The following is a 24,809-nucleotide window of genomic DNA, read 5'->3' on the forward strand; positions in this document are numbered from 1 at the left end:
CTCATCACCCTCTGCCCACGCCCGGCCGTGAGACCGCACTCCTCGGTCCGGGTCACTGCCCTCCTCGGTCCGGGTCAACGCTTGGCCCCGCCCCGCCCCGCCCCGCCCCGCCCCGCCCCGCCCCGCCCCGACGCCGACCACGCTCCGCCCCGACGCCGACCCCGCCCCCATAGCTTAGGGCTACCCGACAGCCGCCGCGTCGCTATGGAGACGGCCTCCGCTTCAGCGCAGCGGGGACCACGATGGCGGCCGGGGAGCCGGGGGATCTGGGCGGCTACTACTTCAGATACCTGCCTCAGAAAACCTTCCAGTCTCTGAGCACCCCGGAGACCACCAGCCGGCTCCGCCAGTGGTGAGAGGCCGAGCGGCAGGGAGAGAAGAGCCCCTTGGCCTTCGCGGCTGCGGAGGCGCGGGCCGGGCGTGGAGGCGGCGGGGCCGGGTCGGCCTCCTCCTGAGTGAAACCCGGAGGCCGCAGGAACCGGGCGAGGGGCGGACCCCGTGGGTGGAACCGCTGAATGTGCTCTCGCACAGGGTGCCGTCCCGGGCTGACTTATTCTCCCTCTTCTGCCCCAGGTCCATGCTGGGCAGGATCAAGGCGCAGTCCTTCGGGTTTGACCAGACGTTTCAGGCCTATCGGAAGGATGATTTCGTCATGGTTGGTATGGGGGTGGGGAGACCCTTGGATCTCTGCTGACTTTACATTTTTTCCCACTTGAGCGTAGATTCCTGCGAACACGCCATTACTTACTGACGTCTTTTTCTTTGAGAATAATAAAAAAGGTTCGAATGCTCAGTCTTTTAAGAGGAACTTTTGCGTTTCCCATCACCCTAAGTTAGCTCATCTTCGGTATCCTGTCACAGAGAACTTTTCAATTTTGAAAATTCAGTCTCTCTTTAGAAAACCAACCTCTTTTTCAGTAGGCACACATCATTTTTAAATATCCAGCTTTATCACTGGCTTGATTTACTAGGCTTAGCTTCAAATGACTTTTGGTTGTTTCTCGAAATCAAATCTACCCTGTGAGTACATACTCTGTTAGCAGTTTTAAATGAAGAGATCCAAAAAAAGTTTTAAGCCATAGCAGAGTTACTAGAATAACTCTTTAGGTGATAAGTGGCTGCTTTGAAAAGGGAAAAACTCACTTGAAAGTACAAGTTCTGATGTGTTCATTAAAATTCATTCACGTTTTTTAAAATCCTGGGGTTTTATTTTTTTAATCTCAATCAAATGAAAAATACCCTTACGGTTTGCGATATTATCTTTTCATTTCATGTCCTTCAGGCATCGCTGTGGAATATAGTTGGCTTAGTTTATTCACTCATCCACAAACACTTCCCCAGGGCCTGTGATGTGCTAAGAAACCTGTCAGGTGCGACGGGGTGGGGGTGGTAATGCAAGAAGGAACAAGACAGACAGGAGCAAAACTGCCAGTAAACAAGAAAATCCGATCATCTCATACAGAGCGATAGTGCAGTGAAGAAAATATCAGCCTGATTAATTAATCAAAATATTTACTGTGAGGGTATGTTAGTTTCCCAGGGCTACTGTAGCAAAAACCACAAACTGGGTGGCTTAAAACATCAGAAATGTATTGTCTCACAGTTTTGGAGGCTTGAAGTCCAAAATTAGAGTGACAGCAGGGTTATACTTCCTCTGAAATCTGTAGGGAACAATCCTTCCTTACCTCTTCCTGGCTTCTAGTGGTTGCCAGCAATCCTTGGCACTCCATGGCTTGCCCCTTGAGAACTTTAATCTCTACTCCTATCAAAGACCCTTAGTTCTCTCTTCTCATGTATCCATGGCTGTTCCTCCTGTTAGAAGAACACTAGTCATATTGAATTAAGCCACCCCCACTATTGTATAACCTCATATTAATGAATTATATCTGGAACAACCTTGTTTCCAACTAAGGTCACTTTCTAAGGTTCCGGGAAGGACCTGAATTTTGGAAACAGGATTGGTGACAACTCTTCAACCCTAAACAGAGGATAAATTGGTTAAATGTCTATTTCCCTTTACTTAAAATAGTGTTATAATGTTAATATAGTGTGCTACTGATGATGACATTTCTCAAATATTCTTGGTTAGATTTTTTTTTTAGTTTTTTATATATTTTTCATTTATACCAATATTTGTTGGATACTGCGTCCCTGCTAGGAGGTGTTAAAAGGATGAAGAGATCTGATCCCAGGTTGTAAGGCATGTGGACAGTTTTGGAAGCTAGAAGTGTGAAAAATCCTCTATAAGGCAATAAAATAATTGCTATAAGGGAGGATTTTATAAGGCAAAGGGAAAAAGAAAGATCACTCAATGGAGGGGCATTGGTGTCAGAAAAATTTCATGGAGAAGGATGTAGAATTAATTTGGGTTATTCAGTAGACACACAGTTCTTCAACAGAATCAAGATTCATCTGTAAAGCACAATAAATTTCCATAATAGGCAATTTTTTCCTAATTTTCAATATCTTCATGTTTATTTATCCTCATTTTTTTCTAATGCAGTAGACAGTATTATTCCCATATTTCAATCTAAAGAAATATACTGATACAATCACTATTTTAACTCTGAGATACTCCAGCTGTATGTTCACATGGTAAATATTTTCAAAAGTAGATGTTTTATATTCTTAGAGCCCCTAAAATTGTGTAAGTTTATGACGCTACAAAACCTGAATCCTCCCCTGATTTGGCCTCTAATTAGCTGTCTATGTTCAGCTCCCAATTCTGCCACTTACCAGCTATATGACATTGGGCAAAATACTTAACCTTCTTCAGTCTCTGTTTCCTTTTCTGCAAAATGGTCACAGTGCTTGACACATACAATATGTATTTTTGAAAATGAAAATAAGGTTGAATAGCTGATGGGTTTGTTATGAAGATTAAATGAAATATCTAAGATATTTAGCAAAATGTTTGGCTCATAACAAGTGCTATTATTGTTATTAGCATTTGTCTGCTCCTTTACAAAGTGTTTTCCCAAAGCAGTAGTTCCTCCTGCATGCTGGATTTAGCTTTCGGCACTTTTTATCCATTTATCACTAACCTTTACAACACTCTGGTAAGTTTAGTGTTTTTACCCCCATTTTGCAGTTGAAGAAACTGGAGCTCAGAATGGTTGAATAATTTGTGCAAGTTTGTCGAGCGAGTGGCAAAACCCAGGCTTTTTGACTCAAACTTCCACGTCATTTCTACTACAAACACTATAACTGACCAAAAAGTATTGCTTAAACTAGAATTCCAGATTTGGAATTTTCCCCTTCAATTTAAAAACAAGTTGTGTTCCAAAAGTTTGTGTTGTAGTAAATGAATAAAGTAAAATAAAGGAAGGAAATATTCATCCAGCAAACATTTTTTAGTTTTTAAGTCTATATTCAAGAGAGCGAAACAGATCAAAAATTGCATGGCAGAATGAGATGTGATACAAAGCATACCATAGTCACAAGGTCCCGCGGTGGCACAAAAGAGAAAGTGATCGTTTTTGACTGAGGTGGTTAGAGGAGGGTTTACAAAAGCCACTTGAGCTAGGATCTGAAAGATGAGTAGGAGTGTGTCAGGTAGACAAAGTGGGATAATGTTAGACAGAAGGGTGGGATGATATTCTGTAAGACTTTCTGTGCCATGGAAAGGAGTTTGGTCTTTAGCTGAGGAGTCGCTGAAAGGTTTTCAGCAAAACGGTAAAATTGAAAGTACTGAGGTAAGCTGGCAGAAGTATGGAACGTGGATTGTTAGGACTGAGCCTGGAAGCAGTGAGACCTAATAGGAAACAATTATCCTCCAGAGAGTATATGGTGATGTCCTGAGTTAAGCCAGTAGCACCGGCATGTCGTGGAGAGATGTTTATGAGAAAGGCAGTACTCCGGGACTGAAAAGATACTGACGGTAAGGTAGGGCGCGGCATGTAGGATGACCAAGTTTCTGACTTGGTTGTCTAGAGCGGTAGATTTAGACGCATACGAAATGCGGAAGAATAAACAAGGAAAACGCATTCAGCTTTAAGCACGCCAAATTTGGTGTGTATCCAAGTGGCAATATCCTAGATGGTTGAATGTAAGATCTCAATCTGGGTCTCAAGGGAGAGCTCTGGGTTCAGCATACAGTGTTGGCATCCTCACCAGGGGACTAGGGATAGTAAGCGGATTCTTTCACATAAACTGTAAGGGAGCGCCTTAACTTACAGCGCTTTCTGGAGGTCCGCACAACACTGCTGCTTCTGTCTCATGACCAGACTTTGCTTACGTCTCATGACCACATACCACAGGAGACTCCTAGGAAGTACAGACGTTCAGCTGGGCACATCGCTGTTCCAGATAGAACTGGGATTCCTTAAGAAGGAAGGAGGGAATTGATATTACATCAGAAGCCAGCAGTCTGCCAGATGCACGATGTAATCAAACATCTACTTATATTTTATATGTGTGACATAAACATACACTTAAAATTATATAATATTATATCAAATATTAATTAGAAATACTTTTCCATCTCACACATTATGAAACAAGTTAATTCAAATCTTCACATGCATTTTGACACCAGCATCTTTGTTATCACTGGAACTAGTTTATGAATCATGTATTTTTCCACAGCTTATCAGCTTTCCTAAAGTTATTTGAGATACAAAGAATTCCTTCTAATGCCTCACTGGAGATTCTGTAACAAACCCAAAATACCGTTTGCACGCATTAGGGCAGGGTTTTTTGGTTTTTAAAAAAAGTTAAGAGTATAACTGTAATTTCGGTAAAATTGTAATTTCGGTAATTAAAAAAGTTAACTCTTAAGAGTATAATTGTAATTGTAATAACTATTGCTTTATTTGAGTGACCTTTATGAAGACTTATTTCCATTGGCTCCAGGCCAATTCGCTGCAGTCTGCTTTACCTCCTTCCATTTATAATGACATCTAAACTGTAATTGTAAGTGAATACCCCCACCAAGATTACTAAATTACCAAATCTGAAATTTCCCCTTTTACTGATTCTTTCAGAAGCCCTCTGAAAAGCATTCAAAACTAGTATTAATTCAGGTCAATTCCACCATATGTGTCCTTTCAAAATGTGTATTATTTAAATTAAAATAGTTGCACAAGCACTCTTTAGTTTGACTTTTTAAAGTTATAAGGCAACTTTCCTTTGAGGAATAATTTTGGGGAAAACATTTTTTGTAATTGGGCATACAAGATACCTGTAGAGTATTTCCCTTTGTCTCCCACCATGAGAATGTGAACACCATGGGAACAGGGACTTTGGCTGGCCTGGCGTAATGCAGACATTCACAGACACTTGTTGAACGTACTAATCTTCACCCCACATTCCTCTTCATTGTTGCCTCTCATTAAATGACATTGATTCTGCCTGGCTTTTCATGCAAAAATTCCAGGATTCGTCTTTGATTCCTCCTCCTCCCTTTGTCCTTTTCTTCTGAATATTCATTAAATCCATCAACTTCTCTACCTCCCCACTTGCTACCGTTCTGACTGCTGTGAACGTCAGGCCTTCCTGGATTAAAGCAGTACGTGCCTCCTAACTGGTCTCTCTACAGCCCTTCAGTTCATTCTCCACACTGCAGCAGGAATGAGCCTTTAAGAATATGACCCTAATCTCGTCTTTCCTCAGCTTAAATCCTTTCAGTGTCTTCCTACTGCCCTTAGATTAAAATACTGATCAATCTAGATTAATCTTAGATTAAGAGAAAAATTTTTTGACTTGACCTACAAGGTCCAGTTTAACTCTCCAACTTCATCAGACCATTGGCCCATCAACTCTGGTCACACTGAACCTCATTACTTGTCTTCAATGGGATATCCCCTCCTTTCTCATCTTACAGACTTTAGATTTATTTTCTCCACCTTAAAACATGGTCTTTCCAGTGTCAAGCAGGAACCAGCTCAGGACAGCCTAACTGGTAAATTTTCAGGATTCTTGGCTGGTTAAACTATTGACAACTTGACGTCCACCCTGGAAATCAGCAAATGCTACAAATCAGGGATTTTTGGGGAAGAAGGGGTATCAATTATTAAGCATTTACCAGTATACCTGTGGCCAGCTGACTCCTACTCATCTTTCAGCTCTAAACCTAAATGTTCTTTCTGCACTTACCTTTCTTTCCCAAACCATTAGATTAGGTCTGCCTATTATGTACTTCAATAGAGCCCTGCACTTCTTCATAGTGATGATGATGTGTGTTGCTTAATATCTCCCCTTTCAGTCTGTAAACTCCACGAGGGCAGGGACTGTATCCATTTGACTTTTGGAATTAGGATGTCAAGTGTACTTTCAGCTCAGTGATGGGAGCAGTAGACAGCTAAGAAGAATAACTGGTAGGCAGAGAAGTGAAGCAAGATAGAGTCGTCTTTCAACGAGTTATTTAGGAAAAGAGTGATAGCTTAAAGGGAATGTCAGAATAAATATTTACTACAACAATCTAAACAACAAAGAGCAGTTCACAGAGTCAACAGTCTTTCTATATCCCAATCTAATTCTACCTTCTCATCCCCTTCTTCCCACAAGCCTACAACCACCACTTCTGCAGTAACTGTTGTCAGTGGTTTGATAAATATTCTTCTATACTTTTCTTTATGTGCATATACATAGAGGCTTTATTTTGTGTTGTTTTTTTCATGCATATTACTCTTAAATTACTCTTTTTACACAAAATACATACGGCTTTCCTTCAAAGTCAATACAGTAAATGTTTACTGAGTAACTGCTCTATGCCAGGCTCTGTTCTGGGCCCTCGGGAAACAGCAGTGACTAAGAAAAACAAGCTTATGAAGCTTACATTCTACTCCAATACTTTCTTTCCAATAATTGCATACCATCTAGTGTAGATGTACTGTGTTCACTCATTTTTATTTTATTTTTATTCAGCCATTTTATTCAACCATTCTTCCACTGATGGGCATTGAAGTTCCAAGTCAAAACACTACGAACAATACAATAAAAAAAAAATTCCTTACACGTAAATCTTATCTACTAGTGGTTTCATTTTTGTCTGACACATACCCCAAAGTGGAATTTGTTAGATCATAAAATATACATGCTTTTAGTGTTCAAGATAATATTCAGCACTTCCCCAAAAGGCTGTAAAGGTTCACACTTCCACCAGCAGTGTCTAAGAGCACATATTTTCTGGTACTCTCACCAAAAGTTACCAGATTTTAAAATCTTGACAATGTAATGGGTAAAAATGGTATCTTCTGATTTTTATTTTCATTTCTTTCAATGCTCTTGAAATCTTATTTCATAAGTTTGTCAGCTACTTGTATTTTTTACATGATTTTTTGTATCCTTTGGCTATATTTAAATCAGGTTGTCAACTTTTCTTACCATAGACACTGGGCAATTTTTAGCCATTGGGGATGTCAGCCTCCCCCCAATTTTTCAATCATATTTATTGCAAATATTTCCTCCCAATCTATTGTTTTTCCTTTTTTTTTTATTGCTCATCACGGACATCATTATGTTTTCCGACTGCCCAACACCTTTTGATATACATGTGATTTGTGGTGATTTCCACTCTTAATGTTTCAGAAGTGGAACCCAAAACACTTGCCTTTTTTTTAGGTATAGTTGACATATAATATTCGTTTCAGGTGTACAACATAACAATTTGATACTTGCATATGTTGCAAAATGATCACCACAATAAGTCTAGTTACCATTTGTCACCATACAGAATTACTAAATATTTTTTTATGATGAGAACTTTCAAGATTTACTCTCTATGCAACTTTCAAATATGCCGTAAGGTATAATTAACTGTAGTCACTGTGCTATACATCTCATCCCCATGACGTATTTATAACTGGAAGTTTGTACCTCTTGACCCCCTTCACCCAACCCTTCTCCCCTCTGGCAACAACCAAAGTGTTCTGTGTATCTATTTTGTTTGTTTGATTTTTCTTTTTTTTTTTTAGATTCCACATATAAGTGAAACTATACAGTATTTGTTTTTCTCTGTTGACTTACTTCATTTAGTATAATACCTCCGGGTTCATCCATGTTGTTGCAAATGGAAGGTTTCATTTTTTTTTTTATGACTGAGTAGTAGTCCATTGTGTATTCCATTCTTTATCCATTCATCCACATGTGGACATGTTGGGTTGTTTCTGTATCTTGGCTATTATAAATAGTACTGCAGTAAACATAGGGATACATATAACTTTTCAAATTAGTGTTCCCATTTTCTTCAGATAAGTACTCAGAAGTGGAATTGCTGGATCATCTGGTAAGTCTATTTTTAATTTTTTGAGGAACCTCCATACTGTTTCCCACAGTGGCTGCACCAGTTCACACTCCCACCAGCAGTGCGTGAGGGCTCCCTTTGCTCCACATCCTCGCCAACACTTGTTATTTCTTGTCTTTTTGATGGTAGCTATTCTTACAAGTCTTAGGTGATACCTCACTGTGCTTTTGATTTACATTTCCCTGATAACTAGCAGTGAGCATCTTTTCATGTGCTTATTGGCCATCTGTCTTCTGTGAAAGAATGTCTGTTCAGGTTCTCTGCCCATTTTAAAATCACATTGTTTGGAGCTTTGTTATTGAGCTGCGTGAGTTCCTTATGTAATTTGGATAGGAACCCCTTATCAGATACATGATTTGCAAATATCTTCTCCCTTTCAATAGGTTACCTTTTCATTTTGTTGATGGTTTCCTTTGCTGCGTAACGCTTGCCTCTATTGCACTAGATCACAAACCTGCGATCTAGGGTTACCAATCAGACTTACTCAGGGCAAAACTAATTTTTCAAAGTGAGCAACTTAAGGAAATTGGGTCACACAGCATCTGGAATCTCAAAGGCAGAAGTGGTGGCAGAGGCATCCAGCGTTCAGGCAGGACAGTCCTGGCACACAGTGGCCTTGGTCAGGTCAGGCGGCTGTGTTTTTTACTGCTTGGCTGGGGCTGCAGTAAGGACAGCTGTTTCCTCATCAGATCAGCTTCTGCATATGACTTTGGATCAGCATTTAGCCTGATCCTCTGCATCTCCTAAAAATTATGTGGACTGCCTGAGATGCTTTAATAAGTTTCTCTTCAGGTCTTTTCAGCCAGAATCAGCTGCTGGTCTCTGGAAATAAAACTCTTGACTAATTTATTTTCTTTTGCTATACAGAAAATTTTCATTTTTAAGAAGCGAAGTCAATCTCTTTTCTATGTGCCCCTTGGATAGAACTAAATTGGCAATTACATTTAGATTTAGTTTAATCTAAAGTGGGAGCAGTGATTACTAAGTCAATGAATTGGGAAAACAAGGGTGAAGGAAAATAAAATTTTTAGATTATATATCCTCCTACTTTTCCCTATAAATCATTACTTTCTATTTATTAAATTAAGTCCCAAAGGTATCTGTCTGGAAATAACAGTATTGTTCATACTGTTCCAGCTTAAAAGTAACAAAACTTCACTTCTTTATGAAACATTTACTTCTTCCTTTAACATTTTACCAATTTAAAATTATCCTTCCCCAATTTGAGTTAAATGAGATTTTACTATAGTTATTTTATAAGTTCTTACTATGTTTATAATAATATATCTAAGTTTTTCCCCTCAAATTTATATATAGTTATTTTAGAAGTTAATTCTTATTATGTTTATAATATGTCTAAGTTTTACCCCTCCAATTTATATTCTAGGCTTTCTTCAAAGACCCAAATGTTATTCCCAATCTGAAGTTACTTTCAGAGTCTTCCGGACAGTGGATTACATTAGGTAAACCAAATTTATTTTAATCTTTTGAGACTACTATTTTACTATTATAACAAAATTTTACTTCAGGGATTTTCATTATTAAAATACAAATTGTGTTGTAGTAACCTATAATGAAAAAGAATATGAAAAACAATATATGTATGTTCCTATATGACTGAGGTATTCTGCTGTACACCAGAAACTGACACAACATTGTAAACTGACTATACTTCGATAATAAATAAATAAGTATCAAGTTGTAAACTTAAAAAGTATACAAATTGTGAATAAGGACTCGTTTGATAACATCAAGGTCAAGTGCGATCGGCTGTGCCGGGCCTGCTCTGCATCTGTCTCCCAGGAGCCCACTGCTGCTATCCTGGCTTAGTGCACAAGAGCAATTTTTCTCTCTTTTTACTCGTTAGGAGAGTATCTATTGTGCGCCTTCCGTGGACTCCGACAGATGCAGGGAACGTTAAGGTGAATAAGAGAAAACCTGTACTTAAGGAACTCAGTGATATATTTAAAAATATACGCAGTGATGTGTCACAGGCGCTGACATAGCAGTGGGAGCAGAGAGAGGGGCGTGGCCAGCTCCTCCCGGGGGCAAGGGTCAGGGAAGGTCCCACTGATGTGAGGATGCTTGGGTGAAATCTCAACTGGGGCAGGGAAATGATTTCTGACAGAGGAAGCAGCCACCACGGAACATTCTTTAAAAATCATATTAGATTAAATTATGGAGGAATGTATCTAAAATTCTCAACAGGAGAACTTTATATAGATAGTGTTTTCATAGTACACTGAAACATAGCTAGAAATCTTTAAAGAAAATTACCGAACACTTAAACACTTAATGACACTCAGATCTCTCAAATAACTCAGATCAAAGAATAAATTAGTTAATAGAAGACTTTTGGAAACAGAAACATGAACACTATATTTTAAAATTTAGGTTGAGGCCTCTTAACAATAGGATAAATCACCATTCTATTTGAAAGGAGAATCTGGTTGGTAATGTGGATTTGAGCTAAAAAAAAAAAAATGCAAGCTGATTTTAAATTGGATGAGGTTGTTTTGTTAAATTCTTATATTGCACTTTTATGGAACTCTAGTAGCCTTACACAAAAATAAATTTTCTTAAAGTATTAGTCAAGAACAAGTTTACAAACAGTTCATGATGTTAGACTAGTAGGTCAAATTTTATTCCTTTTGGCTAAAGATCACTGCCAAATTTATAGAACAAAAAGCTAGTACAGTGTGATCTTCAGACTACTTAACATAATTAAACTGAGTCTCTGAGCAGATACATTTACCAGCTCAAAATCTTCAAAAGGAAGTAGAGTCAGGTATCACAGTGCTTACAAACCATGTTTGCGGTAACTTCAGCAAACTGGTTTACAAAAAAGTAAGGTTCATTGAAAGAAGTGTTCCAATAAGAGTTCCACCTTCCCCCATTTTGGTACCTACTTCCCAAAACAGCGCTGACTTTTTTCTAATTTTTGAAAAAGGCAGTGCAAAAACAGAGGTTCTGAAATTCCCCATGTGCCTGACAGAATCAATTAGAAGTGCTCTGAAAAGGAGTGCCGGAGAGGCAGCGCTCTGTCCCAGAAGCAGAAGTTTCTGGCGGGTTGCTTGTACCCTCCCAGCAGCTTGTTTCTGTCTCCTCCTACTTGCTTGTCTTCTTTATCTTATCGATCGGCCATCTTCTCTCTAACTTTCCTCTGGGGGCCTTAATAAGCAAAAGAAACAGCTTTTTTAAATGAGGGAAAAGACATCCATCTAGCAAGTGAACCGGTTTTGAAGAGAGTAATGATGGAATCTCCTTTGCTTCTGGCTGCGTTGCCTACATTGCAGGTAGTCGGTGCCACTTCATCCTCTCAGCCAGCTGCCACAGCTCCCTTTGTCTGGACATACTTTGCCCCTTTTTTGGCTGATGAAATGGGTGCTTCCTACATGCTCAGCTAAGCACATTGTGCAGTTACCTTCTGTAATCCTCCAAACAACTCTGAGACTGGTATTATTATGTATCCCTGTTTCACAAATGAGGAGTCAGAGGCTAAGTAAACTGTACACTTTTACGCAGCTGGCTGGGGGGAGTTGACATTCAAACCCAGGCTCTAGAATTCAAGACCTCGACCACTACACCACCCTGCCTCTGTCCCTTCCGCAGTGGAGTCTCCAGGAAAGCACCAACTTGGGCACTAAATAAAAAGGAGATTCCTGCGGAGAGGGTATAGATCATGGTAGAGCACATGCTTTGCATGCATGAGGTCCTGGGTTCAACCCCCAGTGCCTCCTCTTAAGAATAAGTAAATGCTAAATAAACTCCTCCCACCAAAAAATTAATTAATTAATTAAACTTTAAAAAATAAAAAAAAATAAAATAAATAAAAAGGAGATACCTACCCAGTGTACTATAATACTAGTATCAAGGGGGGAAAAATACATTCTTAACTTTCTGTGTGACCTTAGTAATACACTGTATAGCTTATAAATGCTGGAGACATGACATAACCAAACTCCTACGTAGCTGATAGGGTGTACTGTGCACCGGATTGTGCCCCCTCCCAAATTCTTATGTTGAAGCCTTAACCCCAGATGTGACAGCATTTGGAGATGAGGCCTTTGGGAGATAATTAGGTTTAGATAAGGTCTTGAGGGGCCCTCATGATGGGATTAGTGTTCTTATAAGAAGAATCTGTCGTGTGTGGACACAGCTGGAAGGCAGCTGTCTGCAACCGAGGAAGAGAGTCCTCACCAGGAACTGAATCAGCAGACATCTCGATTTTAGACTTCCCACCCTCTGGAGCTGTGGGGAAATAAATGTCTGTTCACCCAGTTTAAACAACCCAGCTCATAATATTTTGTGATAGCAGCTCAAGCAGGCTAATGCAGATTTTGGTACCAAGTGGAGTACTTCTGTAACAAATATCTGAAAATGTGGAAGTGGCATTGAAATTGTGTAATGGGCATAGTCTGTAAGAGCTTGAGGTGCGTGCTAGAATGTGGATATTAAGGTTGATTCTGGTGAGGTCTCAGTTGGAAACGAGGAACATGCTATTAGAAACTAGGGGAAACTCAGTCCCTGTTATAAAATGGCAGAGAACTCGGCCTATTCTAGTTCTTACGACAGAACTTGTAGGTAATAAAATTGATATTTGCTGAGGAGACTTCTAAGCAAAGTGTTGAAGGAATGGCTTGATTCCCCCTGAATGGCTGTAATAAAATATGGAAGGAGAGAAATGAATTGAAGAAGGAAAATTGAAGAAACAAAAAGTCACCAGAAGCTGAAGATTTGGAATATTCTCAGCATATCCATATTGCAGAAAATGAGAAAACTTACTCTGAAGAGAACACTTAAGTGTGTCTCGGAGCAACCATTTGATAAAGAGATCGTTGGTGCAACTCATGGACTTAATCAGCCATTTCAGCAGAAGCCAGGAATAGATATGGGATTTGTACCAGCAAAGACACTGCCAGTTTGAACAAAAGGGGACAGAAAAAAATGAGACAAAATGAAGGCTGTCAGATTTTTCAGATCCAACAAGACCAGACCATAGAACCATTCAACTTCAAGCATGTGCTGTGTTTCAAGAAGAGAGAAGAAAGGCTGAGAAGACAATTCACAGATCATCAGGGTCACCCCTTCAGTTTCAACAACACACTACCCTTGGAGAGAGAACTGTGGACGTGGGGCCACCGCCTCAGGTCTGGAAGGCAGAGCGTTGAACCGAAGAGGATTATTCTTGAGGCTTAAAATCTAATGGAATTTGCCTTGCTAAGTTTAAAGCTTATTGGGGACGATCACGCTTCCTTCTTTCCTCTTTCTGCCTTTTGGAATGTCAGTGTCTATCCTGTGCCTGTCTCACCGTTGTAGTTTGGAAGCATGTAACGAGTCTGGTTTCACAGGGTCATAGCTGGGGAGGAATTTTGCCTCGGGATGAATTGTACCTCAGGTCTCACTCATATCTGATGTACATGATTTTTCCATGAGACTTTGGACTTTAGACTTAAGCATTCATGCTGGAATGAGTTAAGACTTTGGGGGCTGTTGGGATAGAATAAATGTATTTTGCATGTGAGAAGGACATGAATTTGGGAGGGCCAGGAGCAGAATGCTACGGACTAAGTTGTGTCCCTTTAAAATTCATATGTTGAGGTCCTCCTAATCCCACCCATGACCTCAACTAACCCTAATTACCTCCTATCTCAGAATACAATCACACTGAGGGTTAGGGCTTTGACATGCTGCATTTTGGAGGGAAACAACTCAGTCCATAGCAAATGTTATTTCTATGCCTCAGATTAAGTGGTTTGAATTTAATTACCTCCTCTGACCAGCCATACCCTCTTGCCACTCCCCAAATCAGAGCTAGAGTCAATTTATTAAAATGGCACATTGCCCAGTGTCAGTCCCTCATCCTGTGGCCACCAGCCTATCTTTGAAGATTGTCTGGCTTTGCCCTCTCTTGTTCTTTGGTCTTCCAATATTGCTCAGACCTTTTCTGTCATTCTCTGTGGTTTTGTTTTCACTTTAATCCCCCAGAGGATTTTTGCCTCTGAAACAAAAGGAGCTTTTCTGAGCAGTGTAGCTTTTGAAATAACCAAAGCATACACAGTTCTTGGCTCTAGGCATTCTTCTTTCCTCTACGCTAGCCCAGCTCAGGATCAAAACGAGAGCAACAGGTCCTAGCAGGACTCGGGTGGACAGCCCGGAGCAGGAAGTGCAAATTATCACGCATATTACTCTTCTCAAGCTCAGGCTGCTTCTCAGGTCAGAGATCCAGCCAACGTATTGCCGCCGCATCTAGGTGTGCAATCTCTCCAGAGCTTTGGAAAAGGAGAGCTCCACCCATTTACATCTGAGTGAGTGCGTGTGTGTATATGTAGGTGCAAAAAAGAGAGAAGTTGATTGAGTGATTCATTGAGGCAACAATAAAAAAAAATTCACTTTGATGTTTGTGTCTTTCTGTAATTTAGTAGACCTTCTCTCTAGTAACAGAAAATCCATTCCTAAAAGACACATTCAGGAAGTAAATGTGGGGTGGGCAGAGGTGTGGGAGCGGGGAGGACTGGAGCTACAAGAGAAAAACAGACAGAACACCATGATTTCAAATTTCTCTAATTCCAGGCTTGTTATGACTTGATTAAGGCCTGGCTTGAAATTTACCTTGACTTGGAAAACCTTTTTTTTTTTTTTGTAATAAACCCTGTAAGTGAGATCACAGGGGAGGAAATTTTAAAAGGAGAGAAACATTTTCAAAATACCCTCAGTGACTTTAGAAACACCCTTACTTACACTAATTAAAATTTTTATAATATAAATTATGAAGTATTAAGCATGGTACAAATCCAAAACCATATGAAGCAGTTTCTGTGTTTTTATAGGTAATTTTGATATATGCATTAAAACTGATCTAAGAACTCCCTACTACACAATAAATGTATTTCATTTTCAAGCATTTTCTAATTTATATATCCTTCATCTAGGCCTGAAATGGTGAGATTTTGTTATAAACCTTCAATGATTAATGCAAAATAAACAACCTGCAAAATAAGAATTTGATAAAATCCCTAAACTAATGTGTCTTCTAAATTTATCAAAACATATGTCATATTTGGTTACTTCTTAAAATGTCAGCATAGGGATATTTGTTTTGGAAATAATTGAGAATACTAAATTAATTTTTATATCTCTGTTCAGGAACTGAAGTGAAAAAAATTGAAGCTATAAACGTTCCTTGCACACAGCTTTCAATGTCATTTTTTGATCGGTTATATGATGAAGATATTGTACGAGACAATGGACATATTGTTAAATGTTTAGATTCTTTTTGTGATCCCTTCCTTATTTCTGATGAGTTACGAAAAGTAAGTACAGAATTTTAAATTTTCACAGTAGAATTTCATTTCAGGCAATGCTTAATGTCAAAACCTTTTGCCTGCCTAAAACCCATAAAATGCCTCTTATCAATGAATAATGATCAATGATAATCATTACGCTGGTAGGTTTCTTCTTGGCTGGGACTCTTCCTGTCAACTTAATTATTTATGTATTTCATTAGTTCTCAGCGGAGTTCCATTGGCATCTCCTGGGTAGAGGTCAGGGATGCTGCTAAACTTTGTACAAAGCACAGGACAGTCCCCCACAACAAAGCTATCTGGTCCCAATACCAACAGTGCTAAGGTAGAGAAACCCTGGCCTGTTGAATTTATGACTATTTTTCTTTAATATTTTCTCCTAACATACCAAATGAATAAAAACGTCCCTGAGTAAAAGAATCTTTTTATCTCAAGGCTGAGATCAAAGAGCTGTTTGATTAACTAAGTTAACTTTTATTTTAATGAGAGGTGTACTGAATTTGGAATCAGAAGACATGGATTATCAGACTAATTCCTGATTTATTATTTACAAGATAAACAATCACCTTTGGCAAATCATTCAGTATCTTGAGCCTCAAGATCTTTTCTGTACAAGACGGAAATTAAAATGCCCATTCTAGCTTCTTCCAGAAATTGTTGAGAAAATGAGCTGAGAAAGCATTTTATGAAATGCTGTTAAAATGAAGTAGTGTTATTATCATTATTTTAATTATTGAGAAAGAGGATTGACAAAGTGGTCAAAAGTTAGGGCTATCAAGTCAACATAGGTTCAGATCCAGGCTCTGCCACTTGATAACTGTCATACTTAACTTCTTTCAGCCTCAGTTTCTTCATCTGTAAGTCAAGAGTAATGTAAGAATTGTGTGAGGTAATGCACTCAAAGTGCTTTTACATAATGCCCAGCACTTCGTAAGCTTCCGATAATATTAACAACTGCTGCTAAGTATTATTTTTATTATCAACATTAAGAGAGAAGGGAGATGCGCTAATGCCTAATGTATTGCAAATCCAGATAGAAATGAACTGGGGAAGCTACTGAAGCAACATTCTGGGCGCAGGAATCTTGTCTCTAGGCGACCAGGGGGCATCCAGCCAGTCTATACATTGATCTGCATTAGGACCGTGCCTAAAAGAACTCTCAGTTTAAGAAGAAAATAAAATTAACTGATTGAGAATAACCAGACTCCCACAGTTAAATGACTGTATGTATAGTTTGTTCCTTAGTTAAGTGAAGTATATTTGCATATAACACAAGATAGTATAAATACCATTATAGTGTCAATCTGATCTTAATTTCTATTTGTCCTTACGAATGATTGGAAATTAACATCCGGAAAATATCCAGTCTAGTTTGAGTTTTCCTCCTTCTGGGTGCTACTTACCAATCTCAGCTCTTCTCTCTGTCGCTAATCTGGGCTGGCATACCTACCTCTTTGCCTCAAGGCCCTTCCCCTGATTTCAGAGAGTCCACCATCACCTCTACAGAGAGAGCCTCAGCGATGGGCTTTTGAAAAGGAGGATTTGCTTTTCAACAGAATACTCCGCAAAACTGCCTGCTGCTTCCTGTCTTATTTGTTGCCGTGAATAGCACCTCTGTTCAGGAAGTGCTGGGACTCTGTTTTTTGCCGGTTGCCTGTATGTTTTGCCCTGTGTTCCTTGCCACTCTGTGGCAACAGGGAGGGCTCTAACTTGGTTGCTTTCTGACTGAAAAAATATATATAAATAACTTCCAGCTTCAGCCTGAACTAAAAAGGGCCCTCCCGTTGTGCAGCACACAGATCCTGGTGGCACACTGTGTAACAGTGAGTGCCGCTAATAACCTCCTCCCTGCCTGCGGCTCGGAAGCTGAACTCGTTAACTGTTGCCTACCTGCTCTCCGAGGACTGCACAACCAAACGGATCTGTTTGTGAACAGAGAGGGAGATCACATACAGAATGTTACTGTTTTAACATTCACTCCAAAAAAATGTTTAAATTATTGTAATTTTTTCATTGCACAGCCCAATCAATTCAAGACATGAGTCCTCGTGTAAGGAATGTGTGACCTCTTCATCCCCAAGAGCTTTAGTCACCCTTTTAGTAAGTCAGAACCTTAGGTAGCCGCAAACTTGAACTTGAATATCACATCATTTCCTTACTGGGGGGGGGGGGGATGGGGGAGGGAGATGTACAAGTGTTACATGTGGCACACACAGAGAGCAACAAACTACGGACCACTTCCCCGTACCTATCTTTTACTATATATATCTTTGGCTTTCATTGAGTCATTGTAAGTAAATTATTTGTAGACAATACTATAGAATTTATTATTTTTAAATGCCTCTTTTACCATGACCTTGTGATGAATTTTCATTTGAGATGGGGGTAAATAAAATGTTAAGTTTAATCAATTTTCCTAATAAAAAGTGCACTTCTTGCTGCTAGACAGTGGTTGTTATGTAACTCATTCCCTCTCCTTTCCCTGTGCAGTAATGTTAAGTGTTATGCCCAATTTTTATGTCTTTTCTCCATCTAGAGTTCCTTTTGAGTGTTTATTTTTCTCTTCTCACTTTATATCTTGGTTACAGTCTTCTGTCTTTGATTATTTTTATCTTCCTGTAGATCTTATTGTTATTTCACATTCTTTTTTCAAGTAGCTGGGGTATAAGCAATTCAATTAAAGGGATGTATTTTATAGTGTACCTTGATCACCTCGTTCCTGTCCACCACAGTCAACAAACCAAGCAAACGTCTATAAGGCCCGGTGGTGTCAGAAAATCCCCACATCCGACCTAGTCGAATTGTTTTCTCAAAGAGGCAGCAAGGTCTCGAGAGCAAGAGTCCATTGGTGATGTGTGAGGTAATATAATTAGAGGAGAACAGGAAATGGCGAGGTGATTTTGAGGCTCCAGTTACCTGAGCAGTTCAAAATGGAGTAGCTGTGGGCATAAGGAAAGCAGTGATCTGAACACTGTAAGATGAGAAGGCTTAGAAAATGACCATTTGTGTTTAGCTTCTCAGTAGAAGCAAAGACTATGGACCTCATGGGAGGGAGGAGTTTCTCCATTTATTTCTGCTCCCATTGCTTCCAAATACTATTCCAGGGGACTCAACACTAAAATTGCAGTAGCACTAAAACTATTGCTAAAGACGTGAACTAGAACAAAGACATAAAGAAGAGGAAGAGAAGGTTTAGAGCTACTCCTTTCACCGCGTGTCAGCACCTAACAATGAGACGGAGCGAAAGCAAGTGCCGATCTCACGGATCACTTTCTCTGCTGCCTCACGATTGGTTCTTAAAATAGGTCTAAAATTATTTTCAATCGTATAAGTCAAAACTTTTGAAAACATAAAAATTAGAACCTTAAATTATGTTACATTAAGATGAATTTTATCTCACATAGGTTTTGCTAGCAGAAGACTCAGAAAAATATGAAGTATTCAGCCAGCCAGATAGAGAAGAGTTCTTGTTCTGTCTTTTCAAACATCTTTGCCTCGGTGGAGCCCTTTGTCAATACGAAGATGTGCTTGATCCATATCTGGAAACAACAAAGCTTATCTATAAGGATCTAGTGAGGTAATGTTGCTAGATGACAGTATGTAAATGGTCTGTTTAACCCTGGTGACATTACCCAGTGTCTTGTTTGTTGGTCTATTTAGAACCAAAGTGTATAAAAGTAGCACCACCCTGACCCCCTCGTCATAGCTTCCATCTTCTCTTCCAGGCTGGAAAGTGTCTAGATTTCCCTGACTTTTTCAGTCCTCAATCCTCTCATCTGCCTCTTGTCCTTGTTTCCTCATTCGGACCTGTCGCCCCTCCCTCCCTTACTGACAGCTGTCATCTTCCAGGTCCTCCTCTTCTCCCGAGGCCTCCTTTTAAATATCAAAGGAACATGAGATCCCTATGGCTTAGTAATAGTCCATTGTATTCCACATCTTTTTTATCCAGTCATCTTGTCAGTGGACACTTAGGTTGTTTCCATGTCTTGGCTGTTGTAAATAGAGCTGCTGTGAACATTGGTGTTCACGTATCTTTTTGATTTAGAGTTTTCATCTTTTCCAAATATTTGCCCGGTAGTGGGATTGCTGGATCATCTGGTAACTCTGTTTTTAGTTTTTTAAGGAAGCTCCATACTGTTTTCCATAGTGGCTGCACCAATTTACATTCTACTGAGTTTATTTCTGGTATGGTTTTAAAAACAGAAAAATATTTCTATAATCTGTTTCTGATTTTTATGACTAAGTTATTGTGTCAATATGTAAGGATTGTTGGAAGAGATGTAACAGAATTTCAGAAAGACCACACACATATCGACATCAGACACATTCTGTCCTTATCATTTGCAGCTCGTGAAAACTTACAAGACTGCTTCTAGGACTCCCACGAGATACTCCTCATTGTCCCATAGGCGCACACACACACACACACACACGAACACCACTGCCACCACAGTGTGTTGTACCTCATCAGCCACATGAGGCTGTGGAATTCCTCACTACCATGTGCTGAGGAGGAGGGGATTCTGTTGGAGATATTTGAAATAGAAATTACGTTAGGACCTAAACATTGAAGACATTGCTGTTTTCCCAAACATCCCCTTCCCTGGATTTTCACTTGTGATTCTGTCCTACACTTTTTGGGAGCTAAGAAAAAGTATGACTCAAAGAGTAATGGCCACTCATAAAATGAGTAGTCAAAATTTGTGACATCTTACAGCAACTCATCGTAGTGTACATACAGCTCAGTGAATTTTTATATATGTTTACACCCATATAACCACTTCCAGATTGGGATTTAAAATTAGATATAACCATAGATATGCTCTGTGTTTTGATGTGGGTGGTTATATAAGTGTATGCAAAATGTTTTATATGTAATGGTTATAGTCATCCTTCAGATGAGCATGCAACTTTAAATGTAGTCTCCAACATTCAAGCAGTGTTTCTCAGCATTAGGGAAAAAAATGACTTCAACTCATGTCATAAAAATATAAGGAAATCAATTTAATCGCATGATTCCTGGGTTTAAATCTGAATGAAATGTTTTAGAGATGAAAACTGCCTCAGAATTTTGAACCTGAACCCTGGAGTGGTTTGGGTCTGGCCATCTCCAACAGGTGCGTGAGCTCAAACGTACGCACGGGCGTGCGCACACGCACGCACACACACACCCTGCCACGAAGTCCTCCTGTTTCTTCCCCCTCCTCTCTCTTTGCTCCGCCATGACTTTTACATATGTGAAGGGGAAGTAATACGTCACCTAACGTGGAGAGGAGGATATCTTCGTCTGAATTTAATCTGTACATGGAACACATGAGCAGTACCTTTGGTGCGTGTGAATTTACAGAGTAGGTATAGGACAAACAGGTGATGTGTAGGGACGGAGAACTGGACTGTATCACCTGAATTCTAGTCCAAGAATTACCACTTTTAGTTAGAATGTCTTAAATACATCATATAACTTTTCTAGTTCTATTGTCTATAAAATTGGCAAAATAATGCCTGCATCACTGAGTTGTGTGATCTTTATGTGAGGTAGAGTATGTAAAGGTATTTTTCATATTGTAAAGCATTTTAAATATAACGTGTGTATATTTATATAGAAGTCAATATATAAATTTCCTCAGTCTTCCGTCGGTTTCATCACAGGTTATCCTGTGTGTGGAGAGTAGCTGAAAGAGAGCTACTGAGAGAAAATGCTTTTAGTATGATATAATTTAGTAATACATAATTTAACAAATCATTTTCATATACATTATTCGACTTAATTCTCATGTAATCCTAAAGGGAACCGTATAATGCTCGCAGTTTACATACGAGAAAATTGAGGTTCGGAAAGTTTAATCTTGCCCCAAACAAAATAACAAATTAGTGGCAGAACAGGCATTTGTGTTTAGGCTGTTTAATTCTTTAGCTTAGTGTGCTTTTATCTACCTACTCCTTACAGCTGTTTACACTTCAGTCTGACTTTAACCAATTCTTGTTTTTCCAATCATCGGCCTGCAAGTCTTTTCATTATCTGTGTCTCAAACTGGCCTCAAACCATCTAACTGTAAAATTCAGTTTTCTGCTTACCACATCCTCTGTTGACCTTACCCCATCTTCTGATGGAACTGCAGATTTCATCCTTTTGAAACAACTTGAATAGAACATTGTATATTTCCGTGTTAAGTATTAATAAGAACACCTGACTACTAAAAGGGATCCGTGTCTTAAATGTATTATGGCCAGTGCTTATTATATTTAAAAATGCTCCCTTTGCCCCCTCTTTTAGTGTTCGGAAGGATCCTCAAACCAAGAAAATACAAATTATCTCTTCCGTCTTTAAAGTTACAGCATATGTAAGTGTTGAGGGGAAATTTGCAACCAGTCAATTTTATTGCTTGTTATTAAGACGAGTGTTACAACTGGAGTTAGCAACTGGGACAATGTTATGCCTTGGAGAAGCATAGTTAACAGAACACACACGTGTATATACAGAATATCGTTAACATAAGCTAGTTTTCCGTTAAAATTTAAAGTTGATAAGGTATGCTTTTATTTGAAGAACAGTATGAACTTTTTCCCCCGGATTCCTTTCTGTTGTCTGTGTCTAATAATAGTTCTTACTCATTTTAGAGCTAAATCTGTGGCTCAGATGAGGTAGAACACAGTCCTCTAGACTGTCAAAACATAATTTATAAGGCAAACAAGTAAGAATGACATAAATTTATGTCACCGAATCTGATACTTGAATTTTATTATCATACAAAAGATTATTAACACATATTAAGCAGTTTCTAAGTATATGGGTTCAATCATTTAACAAATATTTATTGAATATCTAGTGTGTATCAGCTACTGTGCTCGGCTGGGGCTCCGTGATAAAAGAAACAGTCCCAGCCCACATAGTACGAATAGGTTGTGTGCTTAAAAAAAAGCAAAGACAGAAGAAAAATGCAAAACAAATTTTTGCGATATTAGCACTTTTTTTAAGGATAGGATTTCCTTTTGGACTATAAATTCCTTACGGTCAAGACTTCTGCATATTTGTGTCATACATATGTATTGTTAGCATAGCAGACGGTGGTGTCCATAAATATTTTTAAATGTTAGTAGTTAACTGCCAGCTGATTGTCAAAGATTTGATATATGTTTTATGACATTTTAACAGAAAATATGTACTAGCTAAATGTGTTAATGTTATTTAAATGTAGCTTACTCAGGCTTGTCTTTTTCAGGACTCTGCGGGTGTGTGCTACCCGTCAGCTAAGAGTCACGAGCAGACGTTCTCTTACTTCGTCGTGGACCGTGTCAAGCGTCATGTTCACGTTTTCTACCACTGTTACGGTGTGGGGGAGATGTCTTAGTGTTTTTTCAGAGTACTATACTTACTATGTTTTATTTACCAGGGTTTTTATTTTAATACAGATTTCTAGATAAACATTTACTCTGCAAGTTAATTCAAGTAAAATGTAAAGAACCTGCTTAGAGCAGAAGAAAACAGATACCAAGATGCCTCTCTGTAAATTTGGGCTACTAACGTAGGAACCAAATTTCATCCCTGACAAAATCTGTACCAATACAGTTGTGGAATTTTTACAGAAATTTACAAGAAGTGAAAATCTAGTTCATCTTTGTTGCATTTAGAGTCAAGTGAGTCCTCAATTTTCCAGGTATTTTATGTTAGAAGCGAATTAATTCTAGGTTGAAACGGTGGCAGAAAACTAAACTTCTCTAACCACTGGTCATCAATATGAGTTGTTAGTTTTTAAAAATCGTGTTTCATGTAATTACATTTCTTCATTACATAAAGATTTACATCTCTGGGGCTGTGGAAAGCATGGCAGTTCCTCTGCTTCCTTTGCCTCACTTAAAACACTCAATAAAAAATAATGTTCTGAACATAATTGTAAACTCTTGTATCACATAATGAATTAAAACTGGAGCTGCCCCCACAGCTAATATAAGAGTTACCTGTAAACAAAGAGAGTTGCCCTGATGATGTTAAGTTGAAAAGAGTAAAGTGCAGGGTGTCTTAATACTGTCCCCTCATTACCTTCATGGAATGAATATATAGCTTAGATTTTTTTGGTGGAAGAACTGATTGACATGTATTCCCAGAGGTGATACCTGCAAGAAATGCTGAGACCTGGAGAAGGGGCAAGTTTGGAATATGTTTCTGAGTTGCAGGGATAGGGACGATAGTCTTGGATTTGAACTTGTAGCTTCTCTGGAAGGCAGCTGGCGATCTGAGTATATAGCTCAGGAGAGAGAGTTTGTTTTACTTATAATACTTAGTACAATGCCTTCGCACTTTAAATATTTATTGCATCAATATTTTCCAGATACGTTCATAACATCCATTGTTTTTTCTTTTAAATCTGATAAAAAAGCATTAAGTCAAGAACTACAATGTCCATTTGTTACCAGTTTTGCTGCCTACCACATAGACCCCTACAACCTGGGGACCCTCTCTCAATCAATCAGTTGGTCAACCAGTAGTTCTTTTTGAATCCCAATTCTGTGCAAGGCACTGTGCTGTTTACTTTGGGGAAACACACACTCCCTATAAATCTAGTAAAGATCATCTGTAAGAGTGTGTCTATAGAAAGTGATTGTTACATGGATTTAGAGATGGAAGTGGTCACTGTGAGCTAAGCCTGGGACGGGTGTGCTCTGTCTTCTGCAGAACTGGTGGGGTTTCAACAACTAACAAGGAGAACAGTCCAGCAGAGGAGGGAAGCATGATGTGGCTCTGAGCCTGGCCCTGGGATGAAAGTTCAGAAGCAAAATAAGGGAGAGCACCTTTGAGTAAAGATTATGCAAATTCTCTGTATTGAGTGGTGTAGTAGCATAGTAATAAAGAAGTTGGGCTGGGAGTCAGATTGTCTGGATTCCTTTTTTTTTTTTTTTTTTTTAATATTTTTTGAGGGGGGCAAGTAAATAGGTTTGTTTGTTTATGATGGCAGTACTGGGGATTAAACCCAGGACCTGGTGCATGCTAGGCACACACTCTACCACTGAGCTATCCCCTCCCACCTGGATTCTTAATTCTACCATTATTTGCCACGTGTGATTTTGAGCTAGTTATAGCCTTTCCATGCCTTAGTTGTCTCATCTGTGAAATGGGGAAAATAATAAGACTCTCTCATAGGTTATTGAAAATTATATAAATTATATATACACACACACACATACACACATTTGGCTTAGAATGGTGCCAGGCACATAGTTTAAGTGTTCATGCATTTTGACTCTTTTTATTCTCTATAGAAGAA

General features: G+C 39.0%; 1 protein-coding gene across 3 annotated transcripts; it reads left to right on the forward strand.

The window, feature by feature from the left end:
- Positions 1–162: 162 nt before the first annotated feature.
- CFAP300 (cilia and flagella associated protein 300) lies at positions 163–24,410 on the forward strand. 3 transcript variants are annotated; one of them, XM_074372939.1, is made up of 7 exons: positions 165–352; positions 574–655; positions 9,633–9,708; positions 15,392–15,558; positions 18,954–19,126; positions 21,824–21,890; positions 22,770–24,410. In XM_074372939.1, exons 1-7 carry the CDS (start codon positions 243–245, stop codon positions 22,896–22,898), a joined length of 804 nt encoding a protein of 267 aa, XP_074229040.1. In that variant the 5' UTR covers positions 165–242; the 3' UTR covers positions 22,899–24,410. The 3 variants fall into 3 exon arrangements, with proteins under 3 accessions (XP_074229039.1, XP_074229041.1, XP_074229040.1); XM_074372938.1 differs by lacking the exon at positions 21,824–21,890 and having other exon boundaries at positions 163–352; XM_074372940.1 differs by lacking the exons at positions 15,392–15,558; positions 21,824–21,890; positions 22,770–24,410 and having other exon boundaries at positions 164–352; positions 18,954–19,120.
- Positions 24,411–24,809: the final 399 nt, after the last annotated feature.

Source organism: Camelus bactrianus, chromosome 10, assembly GCF_048773025.1.
Source record: "Camelus bactrianus isolate YW-2024 breed Bactrian camel chromosome 10, ASM4877302v1, whole genome shotgun sequence".
NCBI classification, from domain to species: Eukaryota; Metazoa; Chordata; class Mammalia; order Artiodactyla; family Camelidae; genus Camelus; species Camelus bactrianus.

Coding starts and splice junctions, on each gene's coding strand:
- CFAP300 (XM_074372938.1), top strand. CDS start 243: ATGGCGGCCGGGGAGCCGGGGGATCTGGGCGGCTACTACTTCAGATAC. Junction 353..573: donor ACCAGCCGGCTCCGCCAGTG/GTGAGAGGCCGA, acceptor CTTCTGCCCCAG/GTCCATGCTGGGCAGGATCA. Junction 15,559..18,953: donor TTTCTGATGAGTTACGAAAA/GTAAGTACAGAA, acceptor TATCTCACATAG/GTTTTGCTAGCAGAAGACTC.